The sequence below is a fragment of the Neodiprion virginianus genome, chromosome 7 (assembly GCF_021901495.1).
Source record: "Neodiprion virginianus isolate iyNeoVirg1 chromosome 7, iyNeoVirg1.1, whole genome shotgun sequence".
Classification (NCBI taxonomy): Eukaryota; Metazoa; Arthropoda; class Insecta; order Hymenoptera; family Diprionidae; genus Neodiprion; species Neodiprion virginianus.
Window position 1 is genome coordinate 15,307,589 of NC_060883.1, and position 22,839 is coordinate 15,330,427.

The window sequence follows — 22,839 nt, forward strand, 5'->3', positions numbered from 1 at the left end:
AATACGCACACCATGTGCAGTTCGATCCAACTTGAGAGATAGGATAGTTTAAATCTCAAATTATAGTCGCCATTTTAATTTATTGCTAATTATTTGTCTGTTATTATTCGACAGTCACAATTATCTGTTAACTCCAAATGATTCTAACAGATGTCGATACCTTTCGACTGGGTTGAGTAAGTAATCAATAGATGGCGCTGCTATGGTAAATCTACGAACGTGTCATATAAGCTACACTAGCAACCCATCCTGGCTTCGCACGGGCATATAATAATATAATAAAAGAAAATACACAATGTTTACAGTGAGTTTCTAGAAAAATAACATCTATATTATTACTTAATATTATTATATGCCCGTGCGAAGCCGGGATGGGCTGCTAGTAGACTTATAGAGATAGACTGCGCGGTCCGTGCACCGGGCTGAAGCCCTAATTGGAAAGTAAGTAGGTACGATTTCGGGAAAATCCTCTCCTTCGTACTCATCTTCCGGTTCGCTTAGTTTTAATTCAAAGCGATACACCTAAATCATTGACATGTTCTATAATTTTATTTTTGACACTATTCATTTATCTTCTCAGAAAAATAATCACTGATGCATTCTGGTAATTATACCTTGTGACTCTTCAGAATCTGATGGATCTGCGTCATTCCCATGATAATTTCATCATTCTAATGGCAATTTATTTTCAATAACATCCATATTTAGAAAATAAGTCGTTTCTAATGCAAATGATGTTGGAAGTTCTAGGATGATTTAAAACCATTTTCATTTGCAGATATTTTGAACGCGTTTTTGCACTCATCTTTTAGAAACAAACATATTTTTCCTTCATGATTTTCCAGACCATAGATAGTTCATGTATTTTTTACTTTTTTACTTTACAGATGGCTTTTGGAGGACACGGATTCTCTCATATCTATAACAACGTTTTACCAAAAATGTTAATAAAAGGTTTCTCACAAGAAGATATTGATCTCATTACAATGAAGAACCCAACAACGTGGCTCGCAATGTGAAGTGCTCGAGTATGATATTGATTTAAAAATAATTCTATCCGATCCCAGTTACATTTAAGATTGTTCTGTTATCGATATGAAAAAATGTTACATCTCATCTTGTTAATAAAACTCTTCGCTTGAAACAGATTATATCGTCATTCAAATTGGCTATATTAAGAAATGACAAAATTCCGTGTGACAAGAATACCCTTTAACGAAAAAATTAGCAAAAATGCCATCATCATCTGCGTACGATGCAGGCATTATTGTCAGCTGGGTATAGTATAAGTCACCAATTTATGGGGTTGAAAATACTTGTTCCGGTGAAAGTAATCTCTATGATACTCTACGGAACGCAGAAAAATATAAAATAGCAAGAAATCGTCGAGTTTTGCAGATTTTTCGTAGAAAGCGATAAAACATTTAGCAAACTGCAAACATCTACGATTATCCGTAGCGAAATAAAAAATCAATTACCCTAAAAAATGTAAAAATAAAATGTTTTTGTCCAAGCCGCAATAACATCATTGCGTGAAACAATCCTTTTTCTCGGTGTATAAAATAGATTGCGAACAGTTTCCTTCAGGCAAACGTATTATTATTGATCTACTTATTTTCAAAAAATTCACCGTATAAATGAACTGTTAATCTTTGCTGTTAATCTCTGGTTTATACAAATTACAGAAGATAAATTAGTAACTTTATTGACAATAGGATACTACACGATTTTGATTAGAGAATCATTTTGATTGTCCAAATATTTTTGTATGTACGACACTCATAGCTAATAACAAATTTCGTAAAGTATTTTTCTGCCTCTGTGAATGATCGTCTTACTCATTAGAATATTTCTAGAATCTAGGTACTAGTTCAAATAACGCCACAAGTTGGTTTTCGTCAAAAAGTTCCTGATATAACAACTTGCTTCAGAAGTAATTTGCAAAAAAAAAAGGTGAAATCAAAAAACTAATAAATATGTTTGAATGCAATATCACATTTTTATTTTCAAATCAAATGCTTCCTGAGCATTAAACCTTTTTTAAATGAAAGTTCATGAAGATATTGTCAAGTACAAACAAGTGGCATAATTTGATAATCATCAGATAATAAATTGGATGGCAACTTTTAATATCCACGCTACTGGAATAGTCACGGAATTATTAACCCGTTATGAACACCCTTCCGAATAATAACACGAAAGACACACTCACTCCACTCCACAATATTTATAAAACTTTCAATTTTCAATATTTTCTTAATAAAAATTCAACTCTAAACTCTCAGCATAACACACTTCAGGATAAAATCATTTTCATAGAGCTTACCGAACAAAACTATATTTATTTTGAAGTTGAAAGTGATCGATTTCAATGAAATTATGAAGTATCAAAAATGTAATGTAATGTAATTTATTGAAAAGGCCGTAGGACTTGATCCTCTAACGGCCAAAAGCAAATACAAATATACAGAGTGTACACAATATTTTGAAATTAAATAGAATACAATGCAAAATAATAATGATAATAATGCAAACTAAATCCAATTGCACTTGATCAACACAACGCACAACACAAGCTTAAAGTTCAGCACGCTCAATAGCCAGTAGGCAGTTATAGCAACTTGTCTTAAATATTGCTATTGACTCAGCTGCTGTTATCGATGGTGGCAAAGAATTCCAAAAGGAAGTGCCAAAAACCAAGAAGGAGTGCTGAGGGATTGAGGTCCGTGGAATCGGCGCAATAAGTGTGTCAGTTCGATTATTGTGCTTATGCCTCGCGATGTTGTGGTTTGTCCTAATTCGATCCTTCAAGAGAGCATTCTAATTTAAGACCAGCATCCTATAATAAATGCAACCCATCAAGTAAAGCCGACGATTAAATGGCGAAAGCCACCCAAGATCAAGCCGCGGTCCATTGATGTGTTCTCCAAGCGGCTTTCGCAACAAAAAACGCACACAGTTATTCAGAGTAACCTTCAACTTCTTCTCAAGACTTTGATTTAAGTTGGTAAGAGCCACCGCACAGGAATCGAAAATAGGGAGCACCAAGCTAGTTACTAATTGACGCTTTAACGTAACGTTTAAGTCATTAAGGGGTTAGGTGGGTTTCAAAATTTCAAAAAATCGAATTTTTTTTTTTTTGATCATCTTATAATTGAATATGTTGAGAATATTCCTTTAAAATTTTAAAACGATCCGAGTCATATTCTAAGAGATATAGCCTTTGGATGTTTCACCCATCAGGCTATAACCGAGCGTGACGCAGGTATATGGAGGCAGGTATATCGAGGCAGCTGCTTAGGTAAGTATTGTTCGTTTATTTTTGTGATGCGAATACTAGGCTTAGGATTTGCCGGATGTAAAAAATTCTGTGGTTTGATGGATATAAGTTCCACATTCTTGAATGCATCAACGTACAATTTTTATGTTGATAAAATACATGAGTGCGTCATAACTGTTGCCGAATCAATTTTGTTGTCTGCTGCAAATCAAGAAAAAAAATTAACGTGTGATGAAAATAATGTTGAAGATACGACAGATGTTACCGTGTCAGGTGATGGCACGTGGAAAAAACGTGGGTTTGCATCATTATACGGTGTAAGTACGATTATTTACATGTTATTTGAATGTAAATCTTCAATCGCGTTTTTCTCGAAACTACATTTTTGAAATCGGTAGTCACGATTTCTCGAAAACTTATGAACCGATCTCTTTCAAATTTTGCACACTTCTTCAAAATAACATTATCTCGTGTTTGAACGAAGAAATTTTTTTTTTTTTACTATTCCAAGTAATTTTTCGAGGCCATGATGGGTGCAAATTTTACTCAAAATAAGGGTTTTTTGTTTTCAACGCCGCCAAAAATGTAATTTTTGTTTTTTTTTTTCCTTCGTCCAAGTACGAGTTTTCAACATCTACTAACAGAAAATTTCTGGTTTTTGCATTTCAGATGAATCTGTCATGAGTTATCCTGACTACGCCGAGAGAACTTTTTTTTGAGGGGTCATAGCAGACGACGTGTCCACGCCTTAATTTTCAATATTTTTCAATGAAAATTTCACAAACTACTTATAAAATATGTATCTTTTATGTGTTAAATTGATGGAATGAAATATTCTGTTGATTAAGTAAAAAAAAATTCATAAAAATGTACCTATTTTGAGCTTTTGAAACCCACCTAACCACTTAACCGACGGACGAAGGCGGTATAGCACTCGCGACAGTGAGTTACAAGTCTTACCAACCTGATCAACCCACGATAGTCTCTGGTCAATTAGAACCCCGAGGTATTTGAAACTAACAACGTCCAAAAATGAGATTCAATGAAATCAGAAGAAAAGTAAATGAATCTGTTTTTCGTCAGACGTAGTGTAACATGTGCCGCATACTTAGCGTGGTGTTTGGACTACCCAAAATGTCCACCACGGGTTAGACATATTTATGAGAACAAGTATGGCACAAAACTGTTTTCGAAAAACAGAAATTTCTTTATGCTATTTTTATCAGTATCCACGAACATACCGAATACCATCAATCCAAACAGACAGAAGAGTTCTGATTCCATGAAACTTCATCAATAGTTCAAATTTCGCGTCACTCGAAAAGTTCTGAGTTTCAGTGAGATTTCCCCTGAATATAAACTTTTGCCCATTCACTTTATCATTTTTGCTATGACACTGATGATGGGAGGAAAAGAATTTTAACATTTTGTACTTTTTGAAAATTAAAGCGAACAAATAAAAAATCCATATCTATTTCTTATCACAAATTTGGCTAGCAATAACTATAAATACTATAGCTATAAGTGTTGCATGTAAAATGTACAAGAAATCTTGGAAAATTGGGTTTCAAGGTATGCCATACAATCTGACCAAATTTATACTCACCCTGTTTAAAGTAGTTTCTGTGATGGCGAACGTGTGGATATGATATCTTATTATTAACCTTTTAAGGACGGGAGTGGTCGAGATTTCGACCACTGGGTTGGTCGGACACTTCACGTGAGAAATTCATTGATATTATATACAAATTTCGTGTAAAATAAAAGGTCGATTTCAACGTAAAAATCCCCGTCCTTAAAAGGTTAAGCTTTTAGGTTTCCAATTCACGTGATTCCGCTCAGTCATTGCTCCTCTTCTGGCTTTTCCTATCTGTTTCCTCGTACCTTTCTTGTTATTTCTTAAACTTATGTAAATCCAAAATTTTTTTAATTTTGCTCACACCATTTCAGAGCCAAAGAATTCAATGTGTGCTAAATTACAGAGCTATTTCGTTCGCAATTTTGTGAATTAAGATTCAAGCTTTGAGAAATGCCAGATATGATACCAAATCCACTAGTGTTTTGAAAATATTAGCTATCTATGCTTCTCTAAATTTTAGAATCTACATCCACCTACTGAGTCAAAATGGTAAATATAGACTTGAAACAAAAATTGAGTTTCTATATGGCTGTCTTCCAATTTAAAAAAAATCTGCTTCTCAAGTTATTCATACACTTTATAGTCATTGATTTGCCGATTTCTAAGGTTTTCCATTATTTTTTATAATTCTTGTGGCTAAAACTCGAAACAGCAAAATACCCTCACTTGCTCCCAATCCGGTCTAATCGTAAAATAAACATGTGATACATAACTTCACAAGCCTACGACATCTTACAATTCACATAGCTTTTAATCAGACATGTCGGTTAGGAATCCACCAATTACTACATGCATTTAATTTAAATGATTCAACTCCATCAAGATTTTAAGTTTCTGAACGCAAAATGTCATCGTTTATTGCTTTGATGGCATATTTAATTTATTCCTGTCATGATTGCAGAGATTTTCTCAAGTTGACAAAACTTTTGGACATCTTCGATGTAGAATATACATAATTTTAGGCAGTTTAGGAATTTTTGAATATTCCCGAGGCCAGTGTAGACAACGTTAAGTGCAACATGCAGAGGGTATGCAAAAGATCTTATATTCGCGAATTCATTATGTTTACGTTATCATAGCAATGACTGTATGGAATGAGGTTTCATGATTAAAAAAAAAATGAATGAACTGCGCACGAACATTGTTCGCAGTGTATAATGCAGTAATTTGTTCAAATATTTGTGATATATTAAGAATAATGTATACGTATGTGTGTATATATGTATAATAAAGAGTTAAAAGATATAATTTCTCATTTTATCTCATCCATAATCTTCTACAAACGTTTCAGTCGGTAAAATTACAATTAAATTGGAATTATTTCCTGGCTTAAATACTTCCTAAATAACAACCACTTTTCTAGTTTCCTTCAATTAAATGCCACAGATGGAATAAATAACCTGCAGATAAATCAACAGTCATGTATCTGAATAATTATTGGCAGGTTCAACAGAAATAGACTTAAGATACAGAATGGAAAAATGGAAGTATTATAAAAAAAAATATAAAAAAAAACTATCTGGGCCCGTATGAAACAACCTAGCAAAAACAAAAACTGGTTTACATTACGTTGTAGGCAATTCTGAAGCAAACATACGTGGATATATGTGCATGCATAGAACTTCGAATCAAGTCCAAATAAGTGATAAATTCTGTTTCACAAATTATTAGATTCTGTAAGATAAGAATTAAACTGAATAACAGATGAAAGGAGAATAAATCGTCCCAGCTCAACACATTTATATGGTGGCTTTTTTGTCAATCAGGTCGCTGTGATGGTTCAACTTGGATATTTAAATAACAATTTGTCACGGTGAAGCATGAGTGAACGAAATCCCCTGTAGTTCCGTCGAATTTTTAACCTTATTATTCCACAGCTTTCTTTCGTATTTGATCATGTTTTATGTGACCCAATCATGGTTTGGACGCGAGAATATTGTGTTCTATACTTGAAGTAATCATTTTTGCGATAATACAGAAAAAGAGCACCTTTATGCCTTAGTACTAAGTACTATTTTTTTTGCACTTCGCAATAACGAAACAAAACTTGTAAACCATACTTTTGCTATATAAAATATCATGCGCACCATGGGGGCAGTCTTTTTCGCCTCGCTTATTAGCAAACTTGTACTCGACATAAAAAAATCTACTATTGTTCGATGTACAGATTTGAAGATGTATTAATCGAGGGTAAAAAGTACATCTCACAAACGGTCAAATTTAAGAATCGGGAGATAATTAGGTAAGGTTTTCTTGACTTGTACTAGGATTTGATCAATTGAATGAAAACAAAAATACTCAAAGCATTAACAGAAAAATGCTCAAATTGCGGGAAAAAAAAACCTGTATATGATCGTATGCAATATATCAATTTTAAAAAATCTCAACCTAAACCTATTTAGTAATTATACACAAGAATAAGATCCAGAATTACAAAAATGTAAAGTACGAATAGATTTGTAGTCAGCAGAGAAATGTTGTGAAAACTTTTGACAGCTTGTAGACAAATTGTTCCTGGACATGATTCGGCCGATCTTTAGTACCTCTCATTTGATAAAATCGAGTACTAACAACCCTCTTAGATATTTGTACGTTAAAATGACAGTATTTAGTGGTGTAAATATAGGTTTGACGCTTTTTTTTTAAGCACAACAGGTGACCTTATTTTTAATTTACTTTTTCTTTTCCCCCATTTTAATGTGACCCAACGCACGATTCAACAACACATGTTTGCGCCGACTTCGCTCCATGTGATAGGAAAAGATATTTTAAGGGGTAATTGTTGTTCTTGGATTGTGCACCAGGTTACAACTCATCCTTTCGTGGCACATCATCATCTTCATCTTCTTCTTCGGCCTGAAACATCAAGGATGTAACATAAAAAATGAAGAACAATACAGTCACATTTTTATTATAGCAATCAAAATTATTGAGATTACTCAATGAACATATGAGTAGACCGATACGTTATAAAATTAAATGCAGTTTCAAAAAAAGTTAATTACCTCTTCGGCGCTCTGACCGTAAACACCTCCAGTCTCTAAAAATTTGGATAATCCTTCCAACGTTCTTTCTCCACTGTATTCTACAACCTGTAAGCAAGTTTGAAATAAGACACAATTATTTTTAGTTAAATAGTCTACAAGCATACTTATCGTTTTCCAATCTACAATAATATAGCTGGCATCTTATCTAGCATTAACCCTAATCAAGATATAAAATACATAAGTAATGCGATCTGCAATATTTTGATCTTAAATACTGTTATATGCTCATGTTATGAATGTAAATTGACAATTTACAAGCAATTGGTATAGTCTTTAGTACAGTTTTCATACTATTTAATACTTTCTTTGATCTAATTACTCGTACGAACCTTATTGTCTCCTTTTTGGTACAATTTTATTGTTGGGAAGCTAGTAATTTTGGTGTGTTCAAGCTCGTTGGCAGTGGCATCCATCTTCGCAATGAGAACCGTTTTGCTGTCTTTGAATTTCTCAGCAAGCTGTAATTTAAACCAAACATATTTCAGCATTTTATCATTGAAATTTCAAGTTTCATTTCCACATGTCCCTAATGGATTCCCTAGAGTCTAAATTGAAGAAATAAAGAAATCTAATAAGTATCTATGCTACGCTACGCATGACATATACAATAAATGATCTTCGATGAACATAAGCATCTTGCAAATTAAATGGGATTACTTATTAGACCTGATTTATGAATCATGTTTAGCCCGACCAAGTCAAATTTATGCAAATCTGTAGAAATATTAAGATAATTTTCAAGTAGAGTGGAATCAACCGAAAATATGTTGCATTTCACAATCATTTTCAATTCATAGTGGTACATACTCATACTAGGACATGATTATTTTTTCAAGAAAACAATTGGGAATTATAAGTAGTCAGTATTCTATGCTACAAAGTTGGACATTTTTTTAACTTCTATCATTATTCATAAATTGCATGACAAATTAAAATGTCAAAAACAGGACTTTATCAAGAATCAATACTTATTTTGAGGTTGAGGTTCTATAAACGTGTTAAACTTTAAAGACTTTAGCTTTACTATTGTGTGGATTCGAGGACTTGCCTAATTTTACTGAAATGGTCTCGATGGAAAAATTATTATGTGTTTTAAAAAGAAGAGAAAGCCGGAAAAAACTAGTATCAATTCAAGGGTTAAAATTGAAGTAAAATCAGACGAATCTACTAGATATTTCAACTGTTTTAACGAAATTAGAAATGAATTATCAATATCACAATGTAAGTGTTTGTTTTGGAAATCTTCAGGAAAATCATTGTAGCTTAGAACTATATTAAGTTGGGAAACTGTTAATGTTTGACTATCTCATGATCAAAGTAAGGAAAATGTATTCATGAACTTCGATTCGACGTCCTTCTAACACAAGTATCAATGGTTGTTAAACCTTTCGCGTTAGGTTGCATATGTCGCTGAACTTATTATACTTACAGCATCATAGATTGGCACCAGTTGTTTACAATGACCGCACCAAGGGGCGTAGAACTCGACTAGGACATCCTTCTCGGTATCAAGGACAACTTCATCAAAGTTAGTGCTGACGAGTACTTTGACGGGTTCTTTGTCCCAATCTTCAGGCAAATCCTGGGACAGCAGATGCTTTTTCAATTTGTCCTCTGTGAATGCAGTTACAAATGCAAGTACATTCTCAGGCGTAAGTTCCGGATTTTCTGGCTTGTATTTGGCCATATCTTCTTCCAACCTAATCAAACGCATTGCAGGAACTTCTTGTTTCTTCATTCCAAAGAACTCCAAGATTCTCTCGTGATCTTCCTCATCGGCATTAATTGTAACGAACAGAACCTGAGAAACGAAATCATTAGTTAATTTCGGAATTAGGCACACGTTTGGGAGTGGCATTGATATTTGAATAATGGGTAAATTGTGTTTAGTTTGTTACCTGTTCACGGAACTTCTTTGCTGATTCCTTGATACCTTCAACATATTTATCAAAGTCACCTCCCTCTTTGCTCAAGAACAACAGTAAGTGGCTCTTGATGTCTCCACCAAAGATTTTCTGAGCAGTATCGTGATTGAATTCTACAATCAGAGGCAAAGATTGGCTGGCAACAAAACGTTTCAAAGCTTCTTCAGTTACTTCGCCCGAAAATTCAGCTTTTCCTTCGTCAAACTGGAAAAATGTAAAAGAGCAGTTATACATAAGGACTAGCTGGCAATTAAAATTTAGTTAATTAAGCTTCAAGGTTACACAATGCTTATAAAAGGTACTGTTTAAGATAACTATCATACCTTCTTGAATAAAACAATCTTGCCATCTTCGACTTGGTATTCGCCAAACACATCTTCGCTGCTTGAAATACCGAAGGGTTGATCATCAACGCTGTTTGCAACATCCAAGAATAATTTTGCAGCATCTGAATCCGTGTCCTAAAATTCGAAAACAGTTTGGTTTTAATTTTGATTCATATATATAGACAATGGTAAACTAACAATGCCATAAATGGTCACTTTACAATCGAGAAGTTCAAAGTTTTACATTGTTGTGCACACGACAAAAAGAATTGCCGTACTTAGAAATTACATCACATGAATTTTTAAAACCATAGCTTCCTTAGATATTCTACTAGCACTGTCTCCTGCATGTAGTTGGAAAATTACTCAGTCAAGAAGACACTAGTTGGGACTTCAGTTTTTTTCTACTCCCTTCAGGACTATATCTCATTTAGGAAAAATACGAACATATTCTTGTACGTTTTAGATGTGTATGAAACTATGCCGCTATCCATTTGCTGAACGACCTTATGTCAATTAATAACACGCAAAGAAATAATTTCGAATTATGGAGTAACAAACTATGAAATACAACAAAGGCAATTACAATAAAAATTTCACTCATTTCAATGGAATAATTCAACGGATGATGGTTTTGGTTGACCTTTTATAATAAGTTTTTCATAGCACATGCTTGGAAAGTTTAGTTTTCCATTGGTAATATAGTTTGTCCATTCTCGAATAGTACGGTAAAGAAATCTTTCAGATCCCTTGCCGTTCTAGATCTTTTTCCTGGATTACTTTTTTGACCGAAGTTTGTATTCAGATCACTCTTCGTAGAACAAGGGTTTTTTTCAAATGACTTGCGGCACTGCCAGTGACTTCACTAAAGGTGACTAAACCTTCTACTTCTTTTAAACCACCTTTTTGCATTTGATTGTCACTTAAATCAAACTTTCATAGGTGTTGCAAATAATAGCATGTGTTACACGTGTCGATAGATGATACATGTGATTATAGCATTTTCCTTGGCTTACACTGTGAACTTCATACTTGTCGGACATTGCCAACTTTCCGAACTTGTACTACAATATACTATTCAAACGTTGGAAAATTTCAATTTGTTAATTGATGTGCGATGCAAAATCAGAAAAAATATTAAGCGGAAATCTTTATTGAAACGCGTATCCATGTATACACGAAATACATAATCCAGAGTAAATAGGGGTATTCTCAAGAGAATTTTTAAATATTCTTCCAGCAGCATGCTGGGAGCGTTACTTGCTTTGCCATCATAATAATATTCGTCCTTTTCTTAGTCCTAGTGCATAATCGTTGAAAGTACAACGCTCAAACTGACAATCAAATATATCTACAATTCGTTACAGCTTCATATCGAAAATTATTAAATTCTTGAAAGCAATTCCGCTCATTTCGCAAGTATTAATCAATTAATTGTCTAATATTATTTTTAGTACCTTGTTTTGGGAATTTTGAAAATTACGTGAAAGAATTTCATACCTTGAAAAAGCCAATGACAGCGACATTGTTTCCGTCGATGAAAGCTTTAGCTTCGTCTACGGAAGTCAAGCTCTTGGCTGGAGGTCCAGTTTTCTTAAGTACCCAATTAACAATGTCATCAGCTTGTCGACCGCCGCCGTACTCAACAGGTGATCCCTTGCGGAAGAATTTCAGAGTTGGGTAACCCCTGACGCCATGTTCCTCTGCAAGCTCTGTTTCTACGGTGGCATCAACTTTTCCAAGTTTTACTTCAGAGCTCAAGTCTGCCAACTGCTTAGCTGCCTTGACATATTCTGGTGCCAATGCTTTGCAATGGCCACACCATGGAGCATCTGGAAAAGACAACATGCGTATTTTAAACTAGTGTAGAATATTGAAAACAATATGAATATTTTACATGATGCACTGGAACAATACAGTGGAGGAACTAATATCTTCTGCCATAAACTTTCACAAAGTACTTTATGTATAACAGAAAATGCGACAGGAATTATTGTAATTACACTTCAAGTTCAAACAGTGCAAGAAATTAAGGGTTAATGCAGGTTAATGCAGGTTAATTACAGAATCACCAGATATAAGTTAGTAGGATCAACGTAACGAAGCATTAGAAATAAAAATTACTTATGGAGGCCTAAAATGATTCCGAGTCAGGTAAATTGGAAAATATGAGTATGTATTGCTTTATTAGAGTTTACAGGATTTCAGGCTGTACAAAAATTGCAAAATAATTGTCTTTGATAAAATTGCCTCAATGTGTCAAGAAATGTTGTGATTCAAGTTTGTTGTTGGCTTAAATGTATGTGCTGTTATCATGTAAGTGTTATTGAATCTGCTGTTGTTCTTATCGTGTAAAATTAATGCTCATTATTAACTCACAGAATTGCTTTCCAGCTTGCTAATTTAGAATTAACTGTGTTAATTTTTATTTTACAACTATTGCTGATAAAATTTAAAACTTCTACCATCAAAAACAACATGGCAGCTCGACAAGTTCGTCATACGATGATGCCCGATAACTTTCTGTTTTTCCCACTTATTGTTCATATAAATAGCTTTGTTGGAATGGAAAAGTGTATGTGAATGAGTGTGCAAGTTGAATTTAAGTAAAGCAAACTTGCAGTCTGCACTGCAGGACAAAACATCAGTAAACTTCTACACGTTCTATGGTGTTCGATCTACTAAAGCTATACACTCATCTACACATCATTTTTTAAACCTGTTTGAAAACTATTGGGAAAACGATATTTTGATAATGGATAGAAATATTTTATTTCATAGTTTTATTTCAATTAAATTAATAAAAGAAATCTTTAAACTCGTTATAATTAAATGTAGTCACATTGCATCCAAATGATCAACGCCATTTTTATAGTCACAAGGATTTCCACAAAGGTCATTAATTCTGAATTCAGACATGTGGATTACTTAGTTTAGATGTCACCGTTTCGAGCAGGTTGAGCACATTTAAAACATTCAAAGTATATGTGATATTTCAAACACAAAATAATAATGCTGGGTCCTGGTGATAAAATCTGTTATGAATACCAAATTTACATTTGGTATATGAAGTTTATCAAACGCTGATAAGATATTGAATTCAGGTTTCATGCTGTTACCTTAATCAGATTTTTATTTATTACGAATAAATTGAAAGCAGAAATATATCATAATTAATTCAATCGTTGGCAGCTTTCTCTTCCATCCGTTGATAATCAGGACGTTAAACTTTGTAACATTAATGTAATGAAACACTGAAAATCGTTACGACTATTTCGCAATTTGATAATTAGATCGTAGGGCTTTTATTTGTAATATCAATATGATTTATTTCATTAGAATCGTAATTTATGTTTCACTGCATGTCTGACAATCCTACACGGAGAAAATTTTCTGATGGTTTTTGCATCGGGTTTGAAAATACTTTTTAGTAGGGCTTGATCCATGTTATTGGAGTATATGAATAATTGGTATAGCATTTGTCAGTGCTATAAGATCATATGATTAATACATTAATTCTTTAAACCTTTGCAAAAAAAAGTATAGGATATCCCATGTGGTATTAGGATCAAAGCCGTGCACTTTTTTACCGCGCGATGCGAGTGTTGTGCAAAGTTTTTTGAAAACTGTTTTGCTGCGCTAAATTTGTGAAATTCAAAGTTGTAGATAACCATCTTATTGTGGACAGTAATCATGAACAAGTCACAACTATAGTCTTGGGAATGGTTTTTTAGATACGCGAATCTTTATCAGTAACGAGAGGATTTCACAATAATACAGCTGATAAAAAAAAATTGCGCAATTCTGACGTGTCACTGAGGATATCACTTATCAAGTTTAATCTACTACTACTATGTATTCATTTTGGCAATATGGGATGACTTCTTACTTTTACTATCTTTCAAATCAACCTACTGTATTGTAATAGCACATACACGTTGTGACGTGCGATCTTCTTCACAAAATTGTCTTTGGAAGATTGAAAACTAGTTTTACATATTATTCAAAATTGAAACTAATTTGAGTCCATCTTTTCATTATGTATCTCAATAGTTCACAAAAAAATAATTACGTTATATTTTTTTCTTTTACCAATTGAACAAGAATTATAGTTTAAACGACGAATTGAAAACAACTGAGTTATAATGTCACCTATGCTAAGATATATCTATACATAACAAAAATACTGAAATTCAATTACTTATAAATGGTACTTTTATCAAGAAGAAAAAGAAAGGTGCCTCATAATTATTTCAATTTACTATACTAATTGTATTCATCGACAATCGAAATGAAAATTTAGGATAAAGACTAATTGGATCTGTAATGTTGTTAATTATTTTCAGACATTTGGATAGATATAATGCAATTTAGTTTTACAAAAATTCAATAGAAATATTATTCACTTTAAACTCCTTGTTCCATTCAAGAATATCTTATTTCTATATGGTTGTATCCCATAGAGACTAGTCCTATAATTAATTCTCACTAGGCGTGATTTTGTCTACAGGTATTTAATCTACTCAATTCGGACCACACATATTGGAGTGTAATGAGTAACTTCTAGTAATGAGTAAATTAATTATGTTACAAACGCAAAGAATCTGTGTCTCGAACTAGCGACAAATAGTCTAAGTGGCCATTCAACAAATACATTCACTTTTTTGTACGGTTTCGGACCTCCTTCCCCCCCTTGTAACTATGGTTCGTTTGACCAAACCCCCTTAAAATACGAAGTTGAGTAACGTTATTCTAACGAAACATTGGGAAACAATCAGTATTTTCTTATATTTACAATGATTTTGAATAAACTTTGTTTTATTACAGTTTACCGAATGTCAAACAGTTCCAAAATCGCGATATAATGGTCTTTCCCCAGCATGAATCACTATGGTAACGTTACTAACTCCAACATAATCCTAAAATAATGCATCGCAAATCATGCCCCCCCTCCCCCTTTGCACTCCTGTTTTGTCTATTAATTCATAATTCTATCTATTTCTAAAATTCTTCATAATGAAACATATTCAAAGTATTCAAAATGCACAATTCGAATAATACAGCAGCCCTTCATTTCTATCTTTGGTAAATTTTCATGCTAAAACACAAATACTATAAAAAAAACTTAACTCCCCCTCACAAAGTGACCACATTTTTTCATTGGCCCCTAATTGTAAGTTATTGCAACAGGTAGAAACGATGTAACTCTAGATACAGATGTTGATAAATATGATTCTAGGCAATGTATATGTAGAAATTTTGAATTCCTCTCACTGAAATAGATCTCTTAAAACCTGCGTGTTAAGATATGCTATTTTTAACAATCACACTGATACAAGTCTTTTTTACCGTCTTTCTCAGATACATCTTTTCATTGTTTTCTCTAAGATGAATATTATTCACTACGAAAAGTCAATGTGATGTTTAAACATGTGTACGTCGATAGCATATCATTTATCTGTGGGTAGGTTAAAAATGTGTGGCTTGATTGATGTGTACTCCAATCACATGCAATTTCGCTTATATGTGGGATGAGTTTGTGTAGGGCTGGTAATGCAAGAATGAAGCTTTCTATCTGAGACAGAAGTCGCACACGCATGAAACATTGACAAAATATCTCGAACCTTTCATCACGATGATCGGACGCACAAAAATTTGTAACAAACTGAACACCTCAAGATGAATAAAATTTGTGACGCAGTATCCTCGTTGAAAAAAATGGAAAAAGTCGTTGATAATGCTGTGAGACATGTATTTTTAAAGATGAAAACAAGGAAAAAGTAATATACCCAGAACTACCTTTCATATTTACTTAAGTGTAGTGGGATAAACCAAATGAGTTGATACAAAAGAGCCTAAAAAAAATCACACAATCTTACAGTACTTAATGATAACGAATGAGCAGAAAGAAATATTTCAAAAAATACGGAGGCAAAGTACATCGCGTGTGAATAGTAACATATTTTAAAGCGTGTTTAATGAATCAAAGGGTGACAAATGCTTCAAATTTGTTCCATTCCCACTCCTTCGGCGGAGAAGCCGACTTACGGTAAATCCGTTGGCCTTTCGACTTCACACGAGTGACGTGTCAAATCACTGACGATACAAATTACTGCCGGTTAAAGTACATGCATTTACGGTATAACGACGATACGTGTATGGATGATGTTAGTTTAATTGACTAAGATTAATTGGTACTGATGAATTTTCGACTCATTTAAATTCTATGACAAAAATTGTTGGCGTAACTAAAATTACAAAGTAAAAATAAATAAATACATGACGACAATCGTGACACTTAGGTTCAGATAAATGAGTGAATGAACGCTGAGCAAAACTGCGAAATGCATGGTTTGATTTACTTACAGAATTCGACGAGGACAAACTGGTTGTCGGTAACAGCCTGTTGAAAGTTTTTCTTCGTTAAAATCAAAACGCCATCCTCCTCTTGGATGGAACTCTCGTCGCCGAGAACAACGGCGATCGTCGAAATGGCAAAAAAGAAAACCGAGAGATACTTCATGTTTGCGAAATGATCGTACGTGCGTATCGATGTATGAATCAAATGGCCAGCCGCGACACCACTCCGTTACACCTCTACGCCGCTACTACACGCGCAGCGACCAATTCCGGCAACAAAGGACAAGGAAGAAGTGACGAAAGTGCCGCTCAACAGGCACTAGCTATCCCTCTGGCGCAGACGAGATACGAGTTCGTCCAACAATCGGCGGAGGATTCTATACGCGTGGCAATGCTTCGATCGTGGTGCTCTACGATTGGTCGATCTTCTTCGACGGTGTGCGATGTTACGATGAAGCGGTTGAAGCACAGTTTACATTAAAGAGCAGTACCACCGGTACCACCAATGTCAGGGTGCCAGCACGTGGAGCGTAACTTGCATATTCTGGTGATTCTGGTAGTTTGACACACGGTCTTACATACAGGGGCCGGATTCTGAACATCAAGTGAGTTCGAGTTAGTGAGTTCTACGGTTTTCCGCTCTTCGTACTATTATTACAGTCGATGGTTAATGAACATCACGGTCGATACAGAGCTTATCGATGTTAAATATTATTACGAAGTGGCACATGCTGTTAATAGAGGGCGATAGCTAAGAAAGGAGAGAAAAATAGATGTTAGTTCTGACGTTTGTTTGTATTAATCATACATAACCTCTTATTCCTTCTCAAAAGGTTGGGTGTTGAGTATATTATATACTTCTTATTTTAGAGTTATTTTTCGGATAAGTAGTCTGTTATATATTGCGTGCTCAACGCGGGGTTACGTTAGAAACCGGCACCACAGGCAAAAAAATTATAGAAAATACACAGAGTGCTAGTGGGTGGGCAATTACCACGAGCAGATAGAGAACGATTTATTAGCCGCTAGATAGCACACACCGCAAGTTTCTGAGCCATACACTATTCCAGAAAGAAAAGATTGACATCATACTCCAAATTTTCGTTTCCACAAAGACGAACGCGACTCACTTGATGTTCAGAATCCGGCCCCAGATCTGGAAACTCCGGTGGTGGGGGTATGTACTTTTATCATGAATAACACTCAAAAATGAAGAAAGATGCGAATAAAAAATGATTGAGATGTTTACTAGCATTCCATGGCGGGCGTGATAATTGTTTTATTTTAACGGAATCCTCAAATGTTTAAGTCAATAAAATCCATAAACATCAAGCGAGGGCTCACAACTTTTGAGACAGTTTGAGATCTTGTGGAGATGATCCACCGTTTACATACTTTACACTGAGTTATGAAATGTCAAAAACTTCGATGAGCAGGTTATCTTATCGGTATATATCTATATCTATCATACCCCGGGGCAAGGGCGCCCCTAACGGATAGATAGGAAACAAGACCGTGTGCCTCACTAACGGTGGCACCCCCTACCACTCAAAAGTGCCGGAGTTACCACCTCCGTGAAGTTGGCCCCCCGAATTTATTATTTTTAAATCTAATTAATGCAATTCGTTTGAGAATCGTTTGAGAGGGTTTGAGAGTAAAGAAAAATCGTTTGAGAGTTGATAGTTTTTCCGGAAAATTGATTTTAATTTTGGGTGTGAAGTTGGCCCCCATATTTTCTATCTCCTCAAAAAATGGACTTAGACGTTTAATTTTTTTTTTAATTTTTTGAGAATCGTTTGAGAGGATTTGAGAGTAGGAAAAAACTGTTAGAGAGTTAATATTTTAATTGATATTCCATAATTATTGAGTGATTGATTTCCCCATGATTTCCCCTAGTTTCGGAGCACTTCTGGCCTGCGCAATGGATATGCGTGGTGTACATGCGCAGTGTATCTAAAATCAGCTGGAGGCTGGTCGTGAGTGTTCTGCGCCGAAGAAACTGGCGTTTCTGTTTCATCGTGTGTTCTCCAGTGACAAAATCAATTAATCCTTCAAAAAATTGAGCAACATTCCAACGAGAGCAATAATGTTCAAAGAGCGAAAGAACTTTTGGAATAATGTAGTATAATAAATTTATCCAATGTTTTTTCAATGATCTTGCCAAACATCGTCGAGTTGTGAACAAATAATATCCTCGAAACTCGTATTTCTTCGTCAATCTCGGTCGCTATAGCTGATTTCAAACGCACTGCGCAGACATGTTGCGCATATACAGTGCGCACACACAATGCGCACACCAGAAGTTCTCTAATCCTAGGGGAAATCGCACATTGAATAATTATTTAATATCAATTAAAATATTAACTCTCTAACAGTTTTTTCTACTCTTAAATCCTCTCAAACGATTTTCAAACGATTAAAAAAAAAATTAAACCTCTAAGTCCATTTTTTGTGGAGATAGAAAATATGGGGACCAACTTCACACCCAAAATTAAAATCAATTTTCCGGAAAAACTACCAACTCTCAAACGATTTTTCTTTACTCTTAAACCCTCTCAAACGATTCTCAAACGAATTGCATTAATTAGATTTAAAAATAACAACTTCGGGGGGCCAACTTCACGGAGGTGGAGTTACCAGATCTGTATGTAAGACCGTGGACCGTGGTCAAGACACGCGTGGGCAAAAAAAATTAGTGAGAATGCGCCAAAAGTTTCATATGACAATAGATGCTTTCCATTTAGAGCACAATATGACACGGTGTAAACATTTCTGATCTATTCCTTTGCCCGGATTGGCCGCTTACAATAGAAATTTGTATTAAATGGAAAGCACCCGGTGTGGTTCTGATTCCTGACCTGTCACAATGATTAACCTCAAAATATATACGTGCTTCTATTTATTTCGTGAACGTCAGGACACTAAGGACGCAACTCGGTAATGCTTAACCTTAAAAAATTGAGCAAGATTGGTCAAAACTGGTTAATGCGGTAATGTAAGTTTGATATTCTTTAGGCGAACGCGCAAAGAACATTTTTGCCCACGTTATAGGGAGAAGAATGGAACACGTGTGTCTTGCCTGTCTAATCTAAGGACCTTGGCTTGTCAGACAACTACTAGCGCTACTAGTGGTGGAGATTGGCGGCAAAATCGAGGGACATTTTGCGAACCACTTTTATCAGCGTGTGTCAGAGGGCTGGCGTGGGATTCGCATGTGCTATATCTGTATGTACGATTGTACACAGTGTTGCCATACGGACGGAAATACCGTACATGTACGATAACTTTAAGGGTCGTACGACTTACGATTATCGTACCATAATGTACGATAATCATGCGGTAATTGTGGGCACGTACGACTTTTATGTTAGTTAACGGCGAACGTAACAGCACTCACGGGTAACAAACGTTACTTGCGGATAGCTGTTCTTCCTCATACAGCTATGACTGCTTGACACTGACATTTTTTTTCTTGTCAGCTCTTGCCGATAAGTTACCGCTCGTCGGTAACCTCGATGGTCATATAACCATCATCAATGAGTCCCGGCCCGGGACTCCCGGGCCTCGGTGTCGTGTGTCGTGGCCTCGTGCTCTCGTTTCTCGTTCCCGATTTAATACCGACGCTCTTCCTCGTTACTTTGGAATTTGATACGGACGATCAATTTCGTTTTATTGGTTTAAAATTACAAAGTAAGATTACACATAAGTCTCTTATCATCACGCGCAACATTATTATCAATTGGTAAGAACGCGCTCTCACCATACGCTTATTTTATTAGGGTAACAGACTTGCTTCCAGAATACGCTAAAAATATTTAATGTTTCTGGCTATAATTTTTATTATATTTTTAAGAAAAATATGATGATATTGTATGATATTACTCAATAATGTAAGGTCATATATATATGATCATCTATCACCACAGAGGATGGGATAGAGCGGAAGGTCTCATAAAACACCAATGTGATTTTTCGTATAAGGCCCACTAGCGCCTCTGTTGAGTCGTAGGACAAACTATTCTTCCCCCACCCTTTATTTCAGCGGGAAATCCGAATGAAATTGATAGGCTACTCACTGTTACGGACCACTTTATAGACTACGTAGATTATGAATATGGGACAAAAGAATAATAGAACATCCACTATTACAAGTAATAAGTGTATTCTTTATTGAAGGTAAAGATTATTGAATAACACAATAACATACGTAGTATATTTAACTATATTTACATTTGGTTAAACTTTAGTAGCAACAAAATTACAGATTTCATCTATGGATTCTTGGAATAATAATATATATTTACAATTTCATTTTACTGTGTATAATGCAGCTAGATTTTTATGAAATGTCGTTATTGGAATAAATTTGCGTTCTTCCTGGTGAGATTCAAATTCTTTTTTCGCTATCAATCTAACCTTCCCATTAGCATTATGTAATTCATGTAATATCTAAATGCCACTGAGGATTCATAGTTCCACATTTAATTCACAACAGAATGTTACACACGATGGTTTCACAAAATATAATCATATCGATGAGGAATAAAATATTAATCCAGTACCTGACACCAGCTCTACAAATATCGCTCCATTGACAGAGACTGAAAATTTTGCATCTATATACCTTGAGGATGGTAAACATATATTTCATTATAAGATCAAATCACCGCTTGAAAGCTTGTCACAAGCTTCAAACATTATTCTTGAAAATGAGATCGTCCACAAACCTTTCCAAAAGTTTAGAAACAAATTTGAAAATCCAGAGATTAAAGTTCTTTCCCATTTATTCAGGTTTATAATAAATTGGTTCTTTTTTTTCAGTATTGCTCGAGACATAACACCTCATTATGATTTCTGCCAGGAGACAATGCCAAGTGAACCACTAGAAGGAGTAAGCAATATCAACCAGCGATTGAATGGGTTTGTACAAACATTGAATGGGCTGGTTGACTGATATTTATTTCTTTTATTGTTTCTAACACAAAAAAAAATTCAGGAAATGAAAGTACTTTCAATGATAAAATCCAGTACACTAAAAAGTGCTTGGTGATTTCAAATCGGAATATTTTAAACACCCTAGTGATTACAGAGTTATTATCAAGTACTTGCAGAAACACAATTGAGCAGCTAGAGTGTTAAGGCAAAAGGTTAGACGTCATGAACGTCATGCCTTATCAAAGTTAATTAATTCATGGCTCACCACAAATATCACACCTCCCACCTCCAAAGTTAAAGACAGCTTTACTTTAGTTGAAAAAATAAAAACATTGATTATTCCAGACAACTACACTTTAATATCGCTAGATGTAATATCTCTTTTCACCAACGTTCCGACAGACCTTGCTATGCACGCAGTAAACAACCGTTGGGTTTCTCTAGAAAAAAAGATCCCGATTCCACTTAGTGAACTAGATAAAGCTTTAAAAATTTGTTTTGATTCGTCAATCTTCAAATTTAACAATGACACATATGCACAACAATTCGGGTTGCCCATGGGATCCCCTCTCTCCCCAATCCTGTCAGATCTGGTCATGGAAGACTTAGAAAGGTCATGCATTAGCAATCTAGATTTTGATTTACCCTTCTATTTCCGATATGTTGACGATATTCTAACTGCAGTCCCTGAAGAAAAAATAGATTACACACTGAATATCTTCAACCGATATCATCCACGACTTCAATTCACTATTGAAATAGAAGATAATAACGCCATCAATTTCCTAGATTTATTGCTGATACACAACACAATAATATCAAAACAGATTGGTTCCACAAAAAAACCTGGTCTCAAAGATATTTGAATTTTAATTCCCACCATCCGATGTCCTATAAGATAGGCACTATCTTTAACCTTGTTGACCGAGCCATCAAACTTTCAAGTACAGAATTCCACGACAAAAATCTGTCACTCATATATAATATACTAAGATGGAATGATTATCCTCATGGCCTATTACACAAACATATAAATAAGCGACGCTCCCATATCAACAACGTACTTGACAACAATATTGACTCTGCTCCCGCAGACGACAACAATAGACTTACTACTACATTTATTCCCATCCCATATGTATCTGGTCTCTTTGAGTCATTGAACCGTCTATTTACCAAACATAATGTCAAGTTTGTGGGAAAAAATTCAAAAGATTTACAAATAGTCTTTGACACAGGAAAAGATAGGATCCCCAAGGGCAAACGATCCAATGTTGTGTATAAAATATCTTGCAATGATTGCAACCAAGTTTACATCGGACAAACT

The 22,839-nt window shown here is 34.8% G+C and overlaps 2 protein-coding genes and 1 long non-coding RNA gene across 4 annotated transcripts in view; 2 read left to right on the top strand and 1 right to left on the bottom strand.

The window, feature by feature from the left end:
• Positions 1–1,148, top strand: part of LOC124308371 (phosphotriesterase-related protein) — a 35,180-nt gene extending 34,032 nt beyond the window's left edge. For both annotated transcript variants that reach the window (XM_046771027.1, XM_046771028.1), the window contains exon 7: positions 888–1,148. In XM_046771027.1, coding sequence (XP_046626983.1) covers positions 888–1,019 — 132 coding nt within the window. In that variant the 3' untranslated portion in view covers positions 1,020–1,148. The remainder of the gene's footprint in view (positions 1–887) is intronic.
• Positions 1,149–3,334: 2,186 nt separating this feature from the next.
• On the top strand, positions 3,335–4,152 carry LOC124308388 (uncharacterized). The gene is made up of 2 exons (XR_006908980.1): positions 3,335–3,597; positions 3,950–4,152. It is a non-coding gene; the product is annotated as an uncharacterized LOC124308388 (long non-coding RNA).
• Positions 4,153–6,154: 2,002 nt separating this feature from the next.
• LOC124308364 (protein disulfide-isomerase) lies at positions 6,155–16,940 on the bottom strand. Its single transcript, XM_046771019.1, has 8 exons — positions 16,584–16,940; positions 11,718–12,049; positions 10,215–10,352; positions 9,865–10,095; positions 9,396–9,767; positions 8,296–8,424; positions 7,925–8,011; positions 6,155–7,775 (listed from the first exon to the last, which is right to left on the bottom strand). The coding sequence occupies exons 1-8, from the start codon at positions 16,738–16,740 to the stop codon at positions 7,725–7,727; spliced, it is 1,497 nt and encodes a 498-aa protein (XP_046626975.1). The 5' UTR covers positions 16,741–16,940; the 3' UTR covers positions 6,155–7,724.
• Between the last annotated feature and the right edge of the window lie 5,899 nt (positions 16,941–22,839).

Excerpts from the sequence above, each read along its gene's own strand:
- LOC124308364 (XM_046771019.1), bottom strand. The coding sequence starts at position 16,740 with ATGAAGTATCTCTCGGTTTTCTTTTTTGCCATTTCGACGATCGCCGTT. Across the intron at positions 10,096-10,214 it reads AGATTGTTTTATTCAAGAAG|TTTGACGAAGGAAAAGCTGA; the intron begins GTATGATAGTTA and ends ACATTTTTCCAG. Across the intron at positions 8,012-8,295 it reads ACCAAAAAGGAGACAATAAG|GTTGTAGAATACAGTGGAGA; the intron begins GTTCGTACGAGT and ends ACTTGCTTACAG.